General features: G+C 28.9%; 1 protein-coding gene across 1 annotated transcript in view; it reads right to left on the bottom strand.

Annotated features, from left to right (window-relative positions):
• Positions 1-785: 785 nt before the first annotated feature.
• Positions 786-18,865, bottom strand: part of LOC105365670 (uncharacterized) — a 30,847-nt gene continuing 12,767 nt past the window's right edge. Inside the window, exons 3-5 of the mRNA XM_011503896.1 lie at positions 15,076-15,290; positions 8,382-8,931; positions 786-3,076 (exon numbers count right to left, since the gene is read on the bottom strand). Coding sequence (XP_011502198.1) covers positions 1,158-3,076; positions 8,382-8,931; positions 15,076-15,290 — 2,684 coding nt within the window. The 3' untranslated portion in view covers positions 786-1,157. The remainder of the gene's footprint in view (positions 3,077-8,381; positions 8,932-15,075; positions 15,291-18,865) is intronic.

The following is an 18,865-nucleotide window of genomic DNA, read 5'->3' as shown; positions in this document are numbered from 1 at the left end:
TAGTTTTTATTTGGAAAAGTTATTTGGAATTGTTAATCTCACCTATTACAAAGGAATTTACAAATATTTTATTCAGTAAATTCTATCATATAAATTAAGAATACACAAATTGTCCTATTTAAATAACTGTATATGCTAAATTGTTTAATCTATTATCTTTATTTTTTAAACAAACTGTCTGCAAATTATTATTACAAAATATAAAATACTATTACATATTTGTATTACTTATTTTACATTATAAAGTCATAATTGCAATATTTCCAATTTACACAAATTAATCATCATGCGCATTATTAATTGTTTATTTCTTATAATAAAAAAAAGTTACTAAATATATTTTCGTAATTACTTGAAATGGAATTAATTTTTATAAAACTTCTATTGAATTTTACATAACTTAAAAATTGGAAATATTTACTAAATTTATTAGATAATAAATTATTTTATATCTAAATAAATATTTTATTTAAATTCTATATTTTTCGTAAAAATGATGAAATATTGAATTTTTTAATTTATTTAAGCAATTGAAAAATTAAAATATCATCTAACACATCTCTTTCACAGTCTGCCAAGATAAAATTTATTTTAGAGAATGCATGTTTGTATTATACATTAACAAGTAAATGCATAAATACTTTGAGTTATTAACTTGACAGAACTAACCATTTTATGTATTTTCAACTGATTGTCTTCAATAAGCCACATCAACAATCAATTAATAGGTACAATGAGAACAAAATTAAATACATTTGCATTTTCTCCAGCTATATATCTATCTATCTACATATCTACTTATTTATCGATTACTTAAATTGGGCACCAAAGCCTGAAAATGAATTTACAAACTAAAATATTTAACTCATTACTTATTAACGAACGAATACTGTTGGCGTCATTAAAAAGAGTGACTGTATGAATTCATAATTCAGAAAGCTATATTTTATTAATATAAATGGAATAATTTTTTGGCTTATTGATTACTAATAATGGTCTTAGTATTTTTATTTTATCCATGACGTATTTTGACTTTTTTCAACCCGTCAAAATATAGACTATCTTTGTATTTTCCTGTCGAACCATTAGACGTGAGGCAATAAGATTACATCGTACATCAAAAGTAACATTTTCGAAAATTTTAAATAAAAATCTTGTTAATATGGTACATGTATGTCTCTTGAGGACGAGCTCTTCTTGCACATACGACAGGTGCACACGAGGCAACAAAGTCCAAGCAGAATAGCAAGAGCTGCACCAAGGCCAGCACCAGTCCAACCCGTCGATCCAACAAGATCGCTAATTGATGTATTGTCATCGTTTCTGGGCTCCAGAAGCTTACCACACGTTTCTCGCGACTCATCGTCAGCCTCTCGGATAGTTGAATTATTTAACGTTCTAGATGGCATTGGACAATTGACTACGCCATCGCACAGCAATCTTTCGGGTATACATCCAGCATCCGCTGGACACTGGAAGGCGCAATCTTCGAGTTTCTGTACATTTAGATTGCCCGAAGTATCCCTAGGTAGATGATACAATTCCGTCCATTCGATTTTGAATTCAGCCCTAGCGAGTGCCATAGACCCTGTAAACTGAATGGTCACGCTAGGAGAACCCGATTCGCCTGGATCGGCGGGTGCTATTTGAGCCGCTGTTAAAATAGGAATTTCTTTGACGTAGCTCACGTTTTCACCACAAATTGCAATATAGGGTTCGGGCGAATACCCTCCGGATGCAGGAAGGAAGATCTCCAATTTGCCGTCCTCACACGAGCGTGATGCAAACTTTGTCTTGTCCAAGTGTAGCCATAAGTCGCGCTCCACGTTTACGCGTAATTCCCAAATGCACTTTATAAACCGCGGCGGCGTAACGTAACTGAGCGCATCGTAATAAGGAAACTCTAATTTACCGTATGTAGTTGGCTGAAGGACTGCCGGACCGCACAGAGGACTATGGACGAATTCGAAGCTTGCCTCAAAGAGCGGAGCCGGTTGTTTAAAATAACTTGTCGCTGCATGTGCTCCATCGACCAAAAACTTTAGTTCTAGTTTCTCGCCACGTGATATTATGCGAATCGGTGGGTCGCTCGGAGAGAGCTTGCAACGGCAGTAGCCTTTGCTTGGATTCAACGATGATTGATGAAGATTCACCAGGAGATTATTGTTATTGTTATTGCCAGAATTATTTGGAGTATTCAGTCCATTTGGACTATTACTATTTGGAGGATGTTGAGGTTCGTAAATGATAACGCGATCGGCTCGACTCCCCCAGCAGTGGCTACATGGAGCATATGGATGTTCTTTAAAATTAACTGAGTGCAAAGTAAGGATGATCCTGGCATAAAGCCTTTTATCCGTGATAAAAGTGTATGTGCAAGTCAGATCATTAGCTGGGTCTCCAGATCTTTTATAGAGAAGAGTGTTGAGAGGTGAGCGGAATTTTCCAGAGCGATTTTTCCAAGATGAAAATACCTCGTCACATTCGGTATTAGGTACTGGATCGCCGAATCTAGTCGCGTTAAAAAAATCATAATGTGCCCAATAGTATAAAGAACTTCCGGAGTAGCTTCCGGTTTTACTTTCGAAGCGCACAAATAAGGAATTTGAAGTAGATACAAAGTCGTGCTTTTCCATGGGCTTACTGAAGGTGTCACAAAACGTCTTGATAATACGCGCGTCGTCAGCCCAGTCGGCATCATAGAGTGTCAGGCTCTCGGCGCAATCACCCTCGTATGGCTGAATTGGTGACTCGATGCGATTTACCCTGAAGCTTGGAAAGTAAAGCCTAGTTATTTCACCTTTCCGACCTTTGAGCAAGTAAGTGCAGCTCGTGTGCGGTGGATACCAATGAGCTACTGACAGAAATATGCCTTCATCCTTTGCTTGAAGGGTTTCACTGCTGAGGATCCAATCGCAGCTACCATTCTTGGTACTAGCAGTATCCACATGTCCAGGCCAATTTCCCACATTAAAGTGAAAGCCAGTGTTTAGCAACGGACCGGCTGACGATGACACAAACTCCACGTATAAATCCTTACCAGTGCCTATTATACTATACGGAAACTTGCCCATGCCTGAAAGCAATATAAATTAATATAATTCATATTAGTTTTATCAATTTAATTATTAAAATGATAGTTATCATTTATGCCAACAAATATTATTATATTCATATTTAATCGTAATTTTTTAATTTATAAAATGTACAACTTATCAAATTCTGACAATAAAAATGATTTGAAATTGAATATAAAATAATAAATTTTTTGGTGTCAAAAAATATTTAATTAGTTCTGCAAATATGCAATAAATAAGTTTGTAATAAAATATGTAATAAAAAAACAGCATAAAACTAAATTAATCAACCGAGGATGTTAATTTACTATTCATGTCAAGAGTATTAATTGTCATAAATACTTTATCGTTCATACATATCAATGTAATTGGAAATATATTTTATATTATATAAAAATAAATTACGTTATGCTTATGATTTTTATTTTATTTGTAATAAATATATATATATACTCAGTCTCAGAATTACCTGACTACGTACATTCATCTCAAGTCAAATATCAAGAATGCCTGTGTTTATAAAAAATGTTATGAAATAATTTGTGAATTAATGTTTAAATCGATGAGTATATATGTGGAAATTTATAATTCATTATTAGCTGAAAATGGTTTTAAAGAACTTTCTTTAAACAACAGATATCGTATTAAATTGTAAAAATTTGAAATATAATTTAATATTATTGCAGTGAAAGCTTACACTTCGCATTAAAATTGTATGGACTACTTCTAATAGTAAATGATCAAATCGGAAGAATGATATTAGGTTATCGATTATGATAATTAAGATATCTATTTTTATTCTTAATTAAACCTTTAAATTACAATAGTAAAATACATATAGTCTGCTTATGTTTACAAGAATACTTAATTAATTTATATATTTTTCACTAGTTTATCTAATAAATTTCTTAAAATAAATAAAACTTTTAAAAGATGAATATCGATTAATTCATTTTTCATATATTACTATTAATACTTTTGTCACAGAAAATAAATTGAAAATAGTAATTTCGGCATTTTTGTGTTTAAAACTTTAAGAAAACTTTCATTGTAGTAAGCAATGTAATTTAATTATAGATTGAAATATACGGTTTTTCTTTAATAAAGTATGTCCAAACATATCATATTAATTACATTATTTTAACAACCTAAATTTCTTAAAAGTTTAGGTTAATTGAATTTAAATTAACGAAGTTAGATCATTTTAAAGTATATATTCTACAACTTATTTGCAGCAGAAAATAAAACTTTGAACGTACCATTCGTAAAATCACATTAAGAAAAATGGTGAATTAAATATTTTGAGTCATTTCATTGATTTATTAGAATACTGCAAAAATATTTAATTTTGTATATGGAATATATTAAAAGAATTTATTCATTGAAGTATAATTAATATTGCATAGCGATTTTAATTCAAATTTAATTTAAATTTTAATCATTGCTATTTTATTTTAAATTAAATTTTCAATTTGTTTAATTCGAGGTCTAGATTATTTGATATATGCAGAATTTTTATTGAAATAGTAAATTTTATAGTCGATCGTTAATTTTGAACAAAGTAGTTATAACTTATATCAAGTACAATTTTATAAATATACAATAAATTTAAATAATGAAATAATATATTTTTAATAATTATCAAAAACCTGGAAACGTCCATTTTAACACTGTGATGTTTTAATGTTAACTGCACGTTGCACTTTAAAAACAAAGTAAATAAAATTACCATACTGTTTAGAAACTTATGAAATGGAAGAAATGTACGCTTATCTCTAAGCCGAATCGATTTAAATGGGAATATTGGTTATGAATACAAAGCAAATAACCGCGGGTTATCTTGCTAATAATAAATGTAAAGTAAAGTCAAATACAATAGAAGGTCACGTGAATAGTTGAATTATTTCAATATAAGATCTAATTTTTGATAAAAGATTAATTTGGATAAAAGCATTTTACAAATAAATCTAATATTCCAATAACACAACTAATTGTCATATTATGTTCAAAATATGAACAAATCGATGCAGGAATAAGATGTCGAAATACAAATGAAACCATTAGTCATACTTGATTTAGTATATAAAGGGAATAATATTATGGTATGTAGGCCAAATCAAAAAGTTATTACATCCATACAACAACAGGCCATGAAAAAATTATTGATAAGTTTGAAATATTGTTAGCAGTGTAAAAGCATTATAATATAGCTAAATGCCTATTGGAATACGAATGCGTCACATCATTATAAACCAATGCCACACATTAGCTAAATTAAATACACAAGATTAAAATACAATCTCAAATGAATCATTAATGAGAATATAAACATATAAAAATACTAAAATTAATTATGTATAACAATTTAAGAAATATATACATGTACAGATGATGTTGGGAAAGTGGTGGAAAGCAAGTTAAAAATAATTTGGAACAAAAATATAATAAAAAAAAAACAAACATTGTTTCTGTAGTAATTAATGAATATAAAAATCTGCACTATTATAATTAATTATATAATAGTATTTAAGCATACCATAATTGACTTTTAAACATTTTTATTTTACAAATTGTATGCAAGGTTCAATTAAAGTTCTATTCGTTTAAAATGTTAATTATTTACATCTACCAGAAAATATTTAGACAGACAGACATCGATAAAATATACACATTTTTATAAAAGTATAATAAATTTTACTTTTTATGAAATGGGCTTTTCAATCATAAACTTTTATTAATAAAAAAAACTTTCTATATATTAAAGAAATTAACAATAATTCTACTACTATCTAATCAATTGAATTTTTTTTTATATATTATATTCTATTAAAATTCCAATCGGGAAATCTTTTTATCCTAAATTCTCTTTAATTTTAATACCATATAAAAATTGAAAAATGTATAAATGTTTTCAATCTCATATTATCAATGGAACTGCAAATGTATAAATAATAAGTTTTATTAATTTACCGATCATAAAATAATTGAGTAATAATTATGACACAAATTAAAATATTAATATTAATTTTATAATTTAATATTGGATTTGAAGTTAACTTTATATTATTTATTTGTATTCGTTCAAAATTATTAATTAAAACTTTTATAAATTAAATTTACATCAAATACTTCAATTGTATGGTATTAAATTGTTACGATATAATATGAAATTTTATAATAATAACATTCAATCTATAATTATCAATATTACCAATTAAATTTCAGCAAGTAAATAAACAATTGATTTATTTAATCAAAGGCTAAAAAAATTAAATTAAATATAAGAGGAATAATTTTAATAAAATATACATTACTATATCTGCAATTAACATATATCTAAAATTTCAATACTTTTTATTTGTTAAATAGATTTAATAATCGAGACTTTTAATAATCGAGACTAATGTATAAATATTTTTAGATTAATTTTATAATATAAAAGTGAAAATTGATGAATATTTTCACCTGATTCAATCAAAAGTTGTTTTAAATATTTAATACAATAATTTATAGTTTTAAATATATTTTCATGTATAATTAATGCAAACAAATTTGTTCTTTATTATTATAATTAATGTGAAAATAATGTAAGAATAGATTTGAAAATAATTTAAAAATAAATCTTAAATTTCAGCATAGAATCCATAAATAATTAAAATTGAAATAACATATATGGGCTACATTATTCAACTTATCTTCTTTTGGATTTCTTATATTTCTATATTTTTATATAAAAATAATTTTCTATTTAAACAGAAGAATTTCTTAATAATCCACTTTAAAATTTGATATTAAAATAATTAAATTAAAATTTTATTTATCTTGGGATAGTCCACACTATTCAAACGTCTCTAAATTGAAAAGTTGAACTGAATTTAAGTTTATGAAAAGATCGATACAATAATTGACTTATGAATGAAAGTTTTCAAAATATGAAAATTATAACTTTAAATCTGAATTAAAAAGAATGGATATAATTATTGTTTCAATATATAAGGAATTTTTAAACATTTTGAAAAAATTTGTAATATACATATTTTTAACATAATTTTCATACGTGACTTACATTTATTATTTACAATCAATGAATTAATATTTGAAGGAATAATTTTTTATTTAAATTTGTTTATAATCATCATAATTAATAATATGCGGATATGTGTTTGCGTGCCTGCGTGTGAGCGTGTTTTTAATAGTAGTAATTTAATTTACTTGCAGTTATCAATAAAATTTCTAATCGTGCTATAAAAAAATTTAGTTTTATATAATTATAAAATTAAATTAATATCTTCATAGCTGATATAGTATTATTTACATAAATGTAAAGTAATTGAAATCGTTAACCATTAATATTGTTAGATATTTTAATTTTAAATATACTTCAACATATATTTGTTTTCTTTATTATTTGTTGCATTTTTATATAATATATACAATATAATCAATAATTCTTTATTATTTAAAAGCGGATGACTTAACTATATAACTATAATTAAGAAATGATACTCCTTCAGAAAAAATACAATGAAAATTTTCTATAATATGATTTATAAGATTTATTTTCAACATAAATTTATAATTGTATCAAGTTTGTCAGAAATTTTTTATGTGAAATATTAGTTATATTTTTAATTTATTTAGGTACTCTAATTCATATATATATATATATATATATATATAGTCAATAAAAAATAAACTTTGAAAGTTTGTTTTTAAAGTTTGGAAATTGATTTGTCAGCGAGCTTACACACGATTCAAAGAAACAGAAGACGTTTTATTACTTTCACAATATTTTTTATTCCTGCAGTTCAGTAGTTAAAGAAACTATTTAAAAAATAATTAAAAAAATATGTAATTGGAAAAACAAAATGTACATTAACATTAAAACATCGAAAGTATCATTGATAAGATCATTTTTAATAAATATGTCTTAATGAACGTTCAAGTCTTGTATAATGAAAATAGAATGAAAAAAAGTTATAATTTCAAAATCATTAGATTTAAAAACATTAATTTATTTTAAAGTTACGCAATTCCGAAGCTTACAGTTAATAATTTGTTTGGTAAGAGTCAGTATCATTTGTACACTCAGATCAGTCAATCGTTGAATAAACATTAAATTATTTAGAAATTCTTCTCACCGGAGAAAGAAAAGCCCAGTAAAGTTGAACCACGAGCACTTTATTGGATAACATGGTTACACATTACAATGCCATAGTTACGACTAGCGGCATATGCTGCATGTACCGCGATGTCCTAGATATGTGCGAGCTCGAGATAATTCTCCATTAAAGGGGGGCTTACCGCAAAAGGTGCCAATAACAGGAGCGGTTTCGTTGAGGCCGTCGTAGATACGAACATAGTCGTAAGGGCAGTGTTCTGCTCCGGAACTAATCGGCCGCATCGGGCAGGTCATGATGTTCTCGCATCGCTGGCCGTCGATGTTGAACTCCTCGTTCTCGATGTAGAGCTTTATGAAGGGTAGCCGCGTGTTGAGGTGGTACTTGCAGTGCAAGTCACGAGGATAGATGCCCGGATAAGCTGGACTCTGAACATAGCAAGTCTGCAGCCTGCAGTCTCTAAAGCTTCGTTCGCAGTAGGTGCCGGCTAAGACCTCTCCGCGTCTATTTGGATAAAGCTCGGGATGCTGGCCATAACGAAGATAAACCTCGAACTGTTGCTCGGCGCGTGAATCGAAGCTAAAGTAAGTCTGATCGGTAAAATTGTCCGTATGGAAAAGCACTCGAACAACGCTTGTCTCCGAGATGAAGGTCTGCGGTTGCTCCGACTCACCGCAAAACACCCCAGGATCCTTACGGTTGCTAACCTCAGTCTTCGCGTTACCATCGGTTATCTAGAGATCAGGGAGAGCAAACCCTATCAGGTCCTCGAATTATGAAACATCGTACATCGAATTTTACTCAAATTTTAACTTCACAATCCTCCATACTCAGAATAATTCGAAAGGCGTAGCAAACCCCGTCATTTTTTAAATAATATTTAAAAAATTAAATATGCTTATTAAAATACCTTTACAATGCCGTGAATTATGGCTTATGAATCTGTACATTGTATTTCTCATTGCCAACCTAATTTCAGTTCACGGTACTTTACAGTTAACAATAATCTATTTCGTACTTAATTTTTGTTGCTGAATAAAAAATAACGTTTCCAACTCTTTAGACTGTAGTTAATTTTGTTTATTTGTATTGTATTAGTGCTAAATATTTAAGAACTCTATGTGCTCAAGAATCAGTAACGTTAATAAAGATATGCACGCAAATCTATCAAAATATATCAAATCTATTATCATGTTTTCAATCTAAATAATCTTAGTTTCATATTATAATTTGTTTAATAATTCATACTTTACGTATTCGAATATTACGAGAAACAAATTTCGAAGTTCCGTGACCTGCAAATCTACATTAACTATGGAAGCGTTCACGTTGATTTGAATAGTAAATATAAGGAACGTCATAATTATTCTGTAATCTTGGCAATGCAGGTAAGTTTGTATTACATTCTAATTTATTTAAATTAACATATAAAAATCTAAAATGGTCGATATGACTATAGCAAGGAAAACTTTGAATTAAATCTGTAATAAAGTGTTCGCGAGAAGGGCAATAGTCTTTGCTCGAAGAGACTACGCATAACGCAGGTTTAGCGAGCAAATCTGTATTTAATGGTGAGTATTGAAAGTTCTTCAAACACGGTAAAGGCAGCTTTTAGACGGCTGCTTCATCGTGTATGTGCGAGGGATCGAAATCGTCTTCTGTTTGGATAAACACAGAATGGTTGTATTTGACTTTAGGTATTGTACACACTCATTGAACGCTTTGTGTTTGATGCTCTTTGATGCGGTTATATATGCATTTTCACAGTCAATTTCCGTCAGATGCTAAAGAAAAGAAGCGTGACGGGAGGAAGAGAGAGAGAAGCAGAGAGAATGAGTAGTAAAGCAAAAATATGTAGGTCTTGACCTATGACCGACTTCACGTTAATATTAATAAACCTCTTAGTTTAATTTATTCACATTATCTTACCATTTTTCCACTTTATTGTGTATCCTCTTTTTACTCGTTGCCTAAGAATTAGCTGATATTAAAGAGTCGTAGTTACGTAGGCACACAATCTAATTATAATTTTTAACACAGTGCCGAATATTTAATAATTGAAAATAAATAATTCTATTATTTTATATTTAAAATTTTATAATAATCAATAGCCCTTGATTAATAATATGAAAGAAAAAAGTTCAACGAATATTTTAACACAATGTTAAATTTAATTTTTTTGACTTTCATTACTTTTTCTCAATTTCTCGTCAATTCAACCGAATTCTTTCATTTTTATTAATTTCTTTTAATATTCAATAGTTCGTATCAATTACTGAGCCACTCTTATTCATGAAATTGACCGCCATAATCGTTTTGTATAATGCACTCACTGTCTACAAATACACAGATGTCCAATATATTCCACTGCGCGTATTTTTTTCTTATTATATAATTTTCTGATTTTGTTATAATTCCTATTAATAAAAAAATAACGATTCAATAATACATTTAATATTTGACGATATTCAAATAGAGGAAATATTTAAAAAAAAAACTTATTTCAATATTTTATAAATACAAAATTATAAATACAAAGTAACAAAGCTACAAATTAATTTTGTATTTGACAAAACATTAAATTGTACTGTATTAAATAAAAATTTTTAATTTATTTATAATCTTTTAACTGTTTCTGCATATTTCTCTGTCTATTGATTTTCTTCAAGCAAAATATGTTTTTACCAAATTAATAAATTTTACTCTAGGTTACAGTTATTAAAAAAAATATTTAAATGTCTTTTTAACAATAGTCAAATATTTTTGCAAATAATGACACAGATAATAATTCAATATATGGCCATTGAAAATCCAGTATTCGCGCCGAATCTCTAGGCAAATTTAAGAAAAGAATGAAATACGAAATGTAAAATGTTATCATTTTCTTCCAACATGAATAATAGCTTAAATAATATACTAAATTCAATTTTAACTTGTTATGTAATTATGAAAAACTAACCAATAAATTCATTTTAACTTATCATAATTCAATGAATGAATTCATTTAATAAAAGCAATAGTTAAACAGGAGTAGTTAAAAATTTGTTTATAGTAAGTTGGTCATTGATATTATACATTTTTTTCATGTATATTAAAAACTTAAATAAAAACAATTAAATAATAAGAGTTAAAAATAGTTATTTTAATAAAATGTTGTATGTATTTTATTTATTTTATTATATATTTTAATAAAAGTTGTAATGTATAAAACTAATACAGTTGTTATCATTTGTTTGTTTGTTTTTGTAATGACTTCTAAATATTAAAACAATTATAAAGTTCATGTTAAATATTTAATAAACAGTGACAAATAAATAATTTTTTAATCTTATGTATAGTAGAATGATTTTTGTTATTATTCATGAAATATATATTGAATGGTAATCTGTCATATTCGCAAATTTTTATTATTTATTATTTGTAAAAAATTTCATTGATGCAAATATTTTTAACATTTTAATATTACTTTTATGTTTCAAAATATTATTTGCTATAAAATATTAAAAAAATTATCGTACTGTTTGAATACATTCAATAATTTATTCGAATTAAGCATTTTCTTAATTGAGTATATTTTCATTTTTAATATTATTAGTATTTTTTTAAATTGTCAAACATATCGAAAGACATTTATTATTTTCTAAATATAAAGCTATATAACTCCGACTTTTGTGACTATAAAATATATTTTAAAATAGTATTAATACAGAAAAAATTTTTAATATATTTTTTATTTTAGAATTGAGGAATATAAAAATTGTTCATTATAAATATTATAGGATAAATTTTAGTTAAAGTAATACGATTATGTAATAAATTTATGTTCATACATGATAGTTATTTTTCACTTGACAGTATGGTGTATTTCAATATTATTTACATACAAACATTTGTTTCTATTTATTAACGACTAATGTTCTATTATGTAAACCTGATAGTTTATTTGGCAATTAAATAATAAATTACTTCCTGTTAAAATAAAAATTATAGCTATTAAATATTTTACAATTAAATAAAGTCTATTATTAAGTAATTTACTGCTTTAATTTAATTTATTATTATCCATAATTATTATTCTTATAATGATAAAAATTTATAAATAAACAGCTCTTTAAAATATATTTGAAATTACATAGATAAAAATAATTTTCGAATTAATTTACATTAAATAAAAAGTAAATTTCACTTGTTTTATATATATTTGTGAATTTAAAACTGCCACCGATAAAATACATCAGCAACACGAAAAAAAATTTAATCCTATCTCTAAAGATCGATAAATGAAAATTTAAATAATTGAAGGCCTCAATTTAGGATACAAAAGCCTAAAAGTAAACAAAATTTTTAATATAAACTGTTCGTACGAACTTGTATATTATAAAACTTTTGATAAACTTTTTGACATGATTTAATGTCAGTACGTTATAAGTTTAATTAAAAGTGCTGAAGTAAGCAACTATCTTTAAACATTAAAATTAAAAGAATAAATTAATGTATTACAGTATCTATTGCATCCTATTATAAAATATATTATAAAATCATCTTTATGATGTTAATTAGAAAATATAAATTAAAACACATCAAAAATACCTACAATAAAATGTCTAAACTGCCTTTTGAAGAAAGGATTAAACTATTAAAAATGTACCAAAATATGAATAAATAATTATAAATTTATAATTAATTTATTAATTGCATTTAAGTTGCATTAAATTTCTTATACTTAAATCAACTAATCTTTGAATTTATAAGAATAATTTTATAGAAACAAACTATTGAAAATAATATGATGTATTATATTTGGAAGAAAGACAAGTATTTCTAAACAAAATCTAATTTTAAATACAATGATATTATTACTTACTAAGCTTTCGCTTATGCACAGCAGAATAAATAACTTTGATTAAATAAATTCTTATAAATTGTATTTAAGGTGGTGGTAGTTAAGGCAAGGTATTTAATGTGTATGTAAGTTTTATTTTAATTTTTGCTGAAATTAAAGATGAGAATTATAAAATTAATTTCAAGTATATTACTTAAATTTTCGAAGATTAAGTAATCTAGTAATCAAGAAAAATATTTAACTTTTCAATTATAACTTGTTTATATTTCAGTGCAGCAATAATAGCAATGAAAACAATGATAATTTTAGCTTTAAAAAATGTTATTGTCGTTGGACTTCTACATCAACCTTTTCGTAAAAGTAAAATTGCCAAGTGTTAAATAAACAACAAATTGAAAATATATTTTACATTAATAACTTTCTAATTGATCGAAATTATAAAATATCAAAGAGAAAATGACATTAACATTTTTTTTTTCATTTTTCATGTTTGGCATTATCATTTAAAACTGGGAGCACTATTTATTTGTGGTTTTTAGACGTCTAAACATAATGTGTGTAAATTAAAATTAAACATAAGCAACCCTTTAGTCGGTTAAATTTTGACGCATTCAAATATAAAGTTAAAATTGTCTGAGTGCTTAACATATATGACTTCAATTTTAAATTAATCAAACACACATAGTACTAACCAATCACATTAATTACATTATTAATTACATGCGAAATAATTACACTATATTTTTATTTAAATCATTGATAAAAGTAATTGACATTTATCTGAACATTCATTAATTTAAACTTCTTAAATAATATGACATCCCTGAATATATATATATATATATATACTTAACCTTTGGAAGGGCTTACAAAAAAGCAATCACACAATCGCCTTGTCTTCTCCGCTATTTGCGTAAGCCACAATTTTCTAGCCTGCATTTTTCTCAACTTGTAATCTCCGATTCAAGAATATATACAATTATAAAATTTCTATTTACGACGATAGCTTCTCCTCATTTCAATAGAATATATTTAAAAACGATGAAAAACGATGGAGATGCTTATTTAATGATAATGCACCCTTTAATTATGCTTGCATTTCAACGAGCACTGGCGCTAATTTTAATAAATAAAATAGATCATCAATAGAATGTAGATATTTTTATGTTGATCTGTCTCTGACCTGATCAATTCATCAATTATTTTATTTATCGAGTATGCTATTTTCAGACACGCCGATAGATCTTTGCTCGGTTACTGTAAAAGCTCTTACGTATATGCTAAGAATGATGGATAGCGAAAAACATGAGGTGAAAAAGAAACTAAAAAAAGAAAAAAGAAAGCGTAAGTCACGTTGATAAAGCTAAAGTTATTTGACTTGTAATCTTGTTTGATTAATTAAATGCTTCTTTATAGTATTTTATGAAAATAGTTTTATCTACGCTAACGGCATGATTGACAAGAAAATTCAATATATGCACGCACTTACGCTCGATCGTATAAATGCATGTGCGTGCGGTGATGTATCGCAATAACGTAACATACTTAGCAAAATTTATAAAAAGCGAAGATTTCATAAAAGAGTAAAATTTCAAAAGAAAAAAAACATGTGCCCGAGGATGAAGTTAAGCGAATGACACGTAGTGGCACAAAGTACCCGAATGAAAAAATCGAGTAAAGAACATAATGAAATATTGGTAATAACCGCGGATTTTAAAAAAAAACACGAGATACGACAACCCGCGGCTTATTATCTTTTTTAGCGTATATGCTAATCGCATTAATGAGTATACAGCCGCTATCCACAATGGTTTCCTAATGTCTAATACGAAGCGATTAAATAGTCGGGAAATCATTAGGCTCCCACTTCATCGTGTTAACTAAGAAATCTCGATAAGCAGAGGGAATTTTAGCGACAGTTGAAAATCGTCGGCATACTCTACGCGCCGCTCGATACCCGAAAAATCAATAAAAGCGGTGTATAACAGCCCGCGGCTCTTAATCGCTTGCCGCTGCTTTGTACATGTGTGCGTACCTGCATGTAACCACCCAGGCAGGTAGTGGCATTGACGAGGGTTCCGACCTTGAACTTCTTGAAGCGGACTCGCAGTATCCAGTCGCGGGGCGAACCGCGTATCGCCCGGAAGCGGTAGCTGCATGTCAACGGCTTGCCCCACGTCTCAGCGTTCACCGCTGGGCTTGATACGTCCTCGTAAATCTCCACCGTCTTATTGCAGCGCTCACGATCCACTGAAACACAACGAGACTGAAATCTCTGCTTAACCTACAAAAGCCGTCGATGCATCCAACAAGATCAATCCTTAAATTAGATCATACGAAAATTAGCCAATCTACGTTAATGAGATGATTATTCATGCAGACTGTTAAAAACTTAACTTCACTATTGATCGCAACGAAGAAAATGAAAAGCTTGCAAAAGGCTAAGGATTTAGTTAAAGGCGACTGTCCATGAAATATAATAAGATTGTTAGTCAAAATGGATGTGGAATGAAACCGTAATCCGAGACCGAGAGGCGTCCCGCTTTCCCAACGACGATCACCCTTTTGGCAATAATGATCGTTATTTTGCCGCTCAAATAAGTATCTGTTCGGGATTGAAGCAATTTCCAAGACCGTTGGCTCTCGGTGTCGCTAGTTCCTCTAGCTCTCAAGTTTCTGTAAACATTTGAGTACGAGAATTTTCGAGTACTTGTTATGTTTTGGTTTCAAATGCCCTACAATGCTTCTATGGTCTTCGAGTAATAACGTCGCTTGAAATTCTCCAAATTCCTTAAGCCTTGTTTTTTTTTTTTTTTGGAGTTCTCGAAACTTTTAGAATTTTTGTTTTGCGCCTCATGTAAGATTCCAGTACAGCAACAACGATACTTTGCTGCCAGCTAAGTAAGATGCCGCGTGGATATTTAAGGGCAGCACGTTATGCCTAGAAGTTCATTGTAATTTGGACAGTCAAACAGTCATCAATCATTACGCTATTCAGCCAGTGCTTTCTGCCCTGCACCAGTCGTTCAGTTACACTCACACAATGAAGCCATCCCAATGATCAAATATCAAATATACTCAAGCTACAAGCAGTCGAGAGTGCTGATTGCATTACGATAAGCTATTTGGCTACAACAAGCATAGTCTCAAGATATTTCTTTACAACTTTCCGGCCATGACATCGTTGTCACCATCAAGGAGCAACCACATCATTGAGACAAGACAGAGTTTACACGCTTCTGTGACCAGTGAATACTGCTTATTGTTAATGCAACTGTTAATAAATCATATGTTAACGAACATTGCACATACTACACATTTCTATAACCCTTCCACTTTACTCCCACCCAAGCATCTGCTGTGGCAGGCGGCAAATTATTAAAGCTATCGAAACACTGACAGTTCGAACCAGACAATAATACCACTTTCGAACAGAATTCATTATTTGATACGTGCATGTCGATCAAAAGCTTCAATGGCAAGAGCCTTTAAAGTGTTAATCATTGTGAAGATCATATAAAATCACATATAAATCCTTAATATTTAATTACACATAAAATACATGTTAATCCAATTAAATTATGGCTGTCCCCTCTAATTAAATCACCACGGTGACTTTTTTGCCCATGTGTGTGTGTGTGTGTGAGAGAGAGAGAGAGGGAGAGAGAAAATACCAAAAAATGCTAAAAAACTACAATAAAATTCAAGAGTTTATTTGATATGCAATAATTAAAAATCAAATTATAGAAAAGCATAAATCGTTCTGGTTGTAAACAGACTGGAAGATTGTCGAAATAATAAAGAGAAAAGAACAATGCTTTGCAACATTAGGAGATGCGCAGGGAATTAAAAAGGGAAGCAAACAAGGTGCTTGTAATCTTCTTGTCTTAGTTCCGTCTCGAAATTTGGTAACGTAGTCGCGGCACATACGTACATCTTCAAGTAGTAAGAGACAGCAACGGGACCTACAAGTTTGGAGTACGTAATCGATACTCGACTTCCTCCTCATTCTCTTTGCTCTTTCTCATTCCTCAATCTTCCCTCTCAATACTTCTACTTTTCTCGTTGTCTCTTTTTCTCTCTCCCTGCAAATCATATAACAATAAATCTTTTAGGGCTCTAATTGTCTTTGTCTCCGTATATTTGGTCTCAGGTTTGTCTCCCTTACTACGTTTTGATACTCATTTCCTCTTAGCTTGGAATCAAGCCCTTTAATAAAAACGAGCGCATTGTTTCTACTAGTACTTCTTCCTTCCTACCTTCCTTCCTTCCTTCCTTCCTTCCTTCCTTTCTTCCTTTCTTTTATTCGGGTTTCCTTCCGTCTCCTCTCGTTTTTTACAAGAGTGACTTTTCTCATCTATTTTTTTTTCTTTTTTTTTGAATCTTCGACGGGTGCACTCATACATTTAAATGAAAATTGAGATTCTCTTCCGGATTCTTAGGACGTCCCGTCTTTTTAATTCGGTCACCCAATTTTCGTCTATCCTTTTCACATTATCAATTCCATAACGCGCAATCTTTTCAGCCCCGAGTACTTAAGTTCACTACCCTCTACAAACCAATTTCGAGCCACAAACTTTTTGGACATGCCTTGCTTACGTGTCACAACGCTTATCAGGGGCGACATCACGCATCTACCAGAACCGTGTAAATACTCGTACGTAAATTTTCTTCTCCGACAAGTTGGCTTGTCAGGCCATTGGATACCGTTTGAAAAGCAACAACGAAGGCTGCAACTACGATATCATGGCATACGCGATATATCGCAAGAAGTAGTAGCATAAGCGTACGTGCATCCCGTTAGAAGCCAAGACTCGCATTCTCATCGAAGAAAACAGGTTAAAGCATTCATGCCACCACTAGCCTGTTCACTTATTCCGTCCTTGCGTCGCCCCACGCTATATCCCTGCTCTCAGTTTACAATCGATCCATTGTCCTCCTTACACCAAACACATCCCATCTTCCTTCTTTTACATTCTTATTTGAACCGTCGTTATTCTTTTATTTTATCAGTAGCATCTATTTTTCTCACGACTCTTTCCTTATTCATCATGCTTCTTTATCTTTATATGTAGCGTCCTTCAATGTAACTCCCTACTATTTCTGTTAGTATATCATAATTTCTTAGAAAAATTGTACCCCTCCTCATCTTTTATAAGCCCCTGCATATCTGACAACGTGAATAATCATACACTTGTTATATTTCTTTTTAGCCTTCGCTTTTACAGGCCAGAATTATAACGTCGTAAAGCTACCATAATGTGGCATTTAGTCAACGGCTTATCGATATTTGAGATATTTACGCATTTCTATCATTATCGATATGTATTTTAATCTAAGCCTTTTTATTACTTAATTCCTTATTAATGATGCTTACATTACTTAAGTTATCAAAAATATATTTCTTTATGTATGACAAGAATTTTCAAAATTTCATTTAAAATATTAAAAATCTTATAATATAACTCTATTAAACCTAGTGAATATTGATATTCTACAAACGAAAACTGTCTTCATCACAGAACTAGAATTCTCAGGATTAAAATGAACTTTAAGTATTATCTCAATAACATCAATTAATATGTATATAAGTATAGCTACAATCAACTGGATGAAAAATCCATTATCAACACGATGTTATTAATAATTAATTCATAATTATTTATAAAATTTATTTTAATTAATAGGTGAAATAAATTTGTTAGGAAATGTAATTTATAATAAATTTAAATAATAAAAGTTCATTTGACAACTACGTATAGTATTATTATAATACAATAAAAAATTATATAATATAAGATAATTCAGCTAAAAAATTGATATCT

This window comes from Ceratosolen solmsi, unplaced genomic scaffold (assembly GCF_000503995.2).
Source record: "Ceratosolen solmsi marchali unplaced genomic scaffold, CerSol_1.0 scaffold53, whole genome shotgun sequence".
NCBI classification, from domain to species: Eukaryota; Metazoa; Arthropoda; class Insecta; order Hymenoptera; family Agaonidae; genus Ceratosolen; species Ceratosolen solmsi.
The sequence above is the reverse complement of the archived record's forward strand: the minus strand, read 5'-3'. Positions and strand labels throughout refer to the sequence as shown.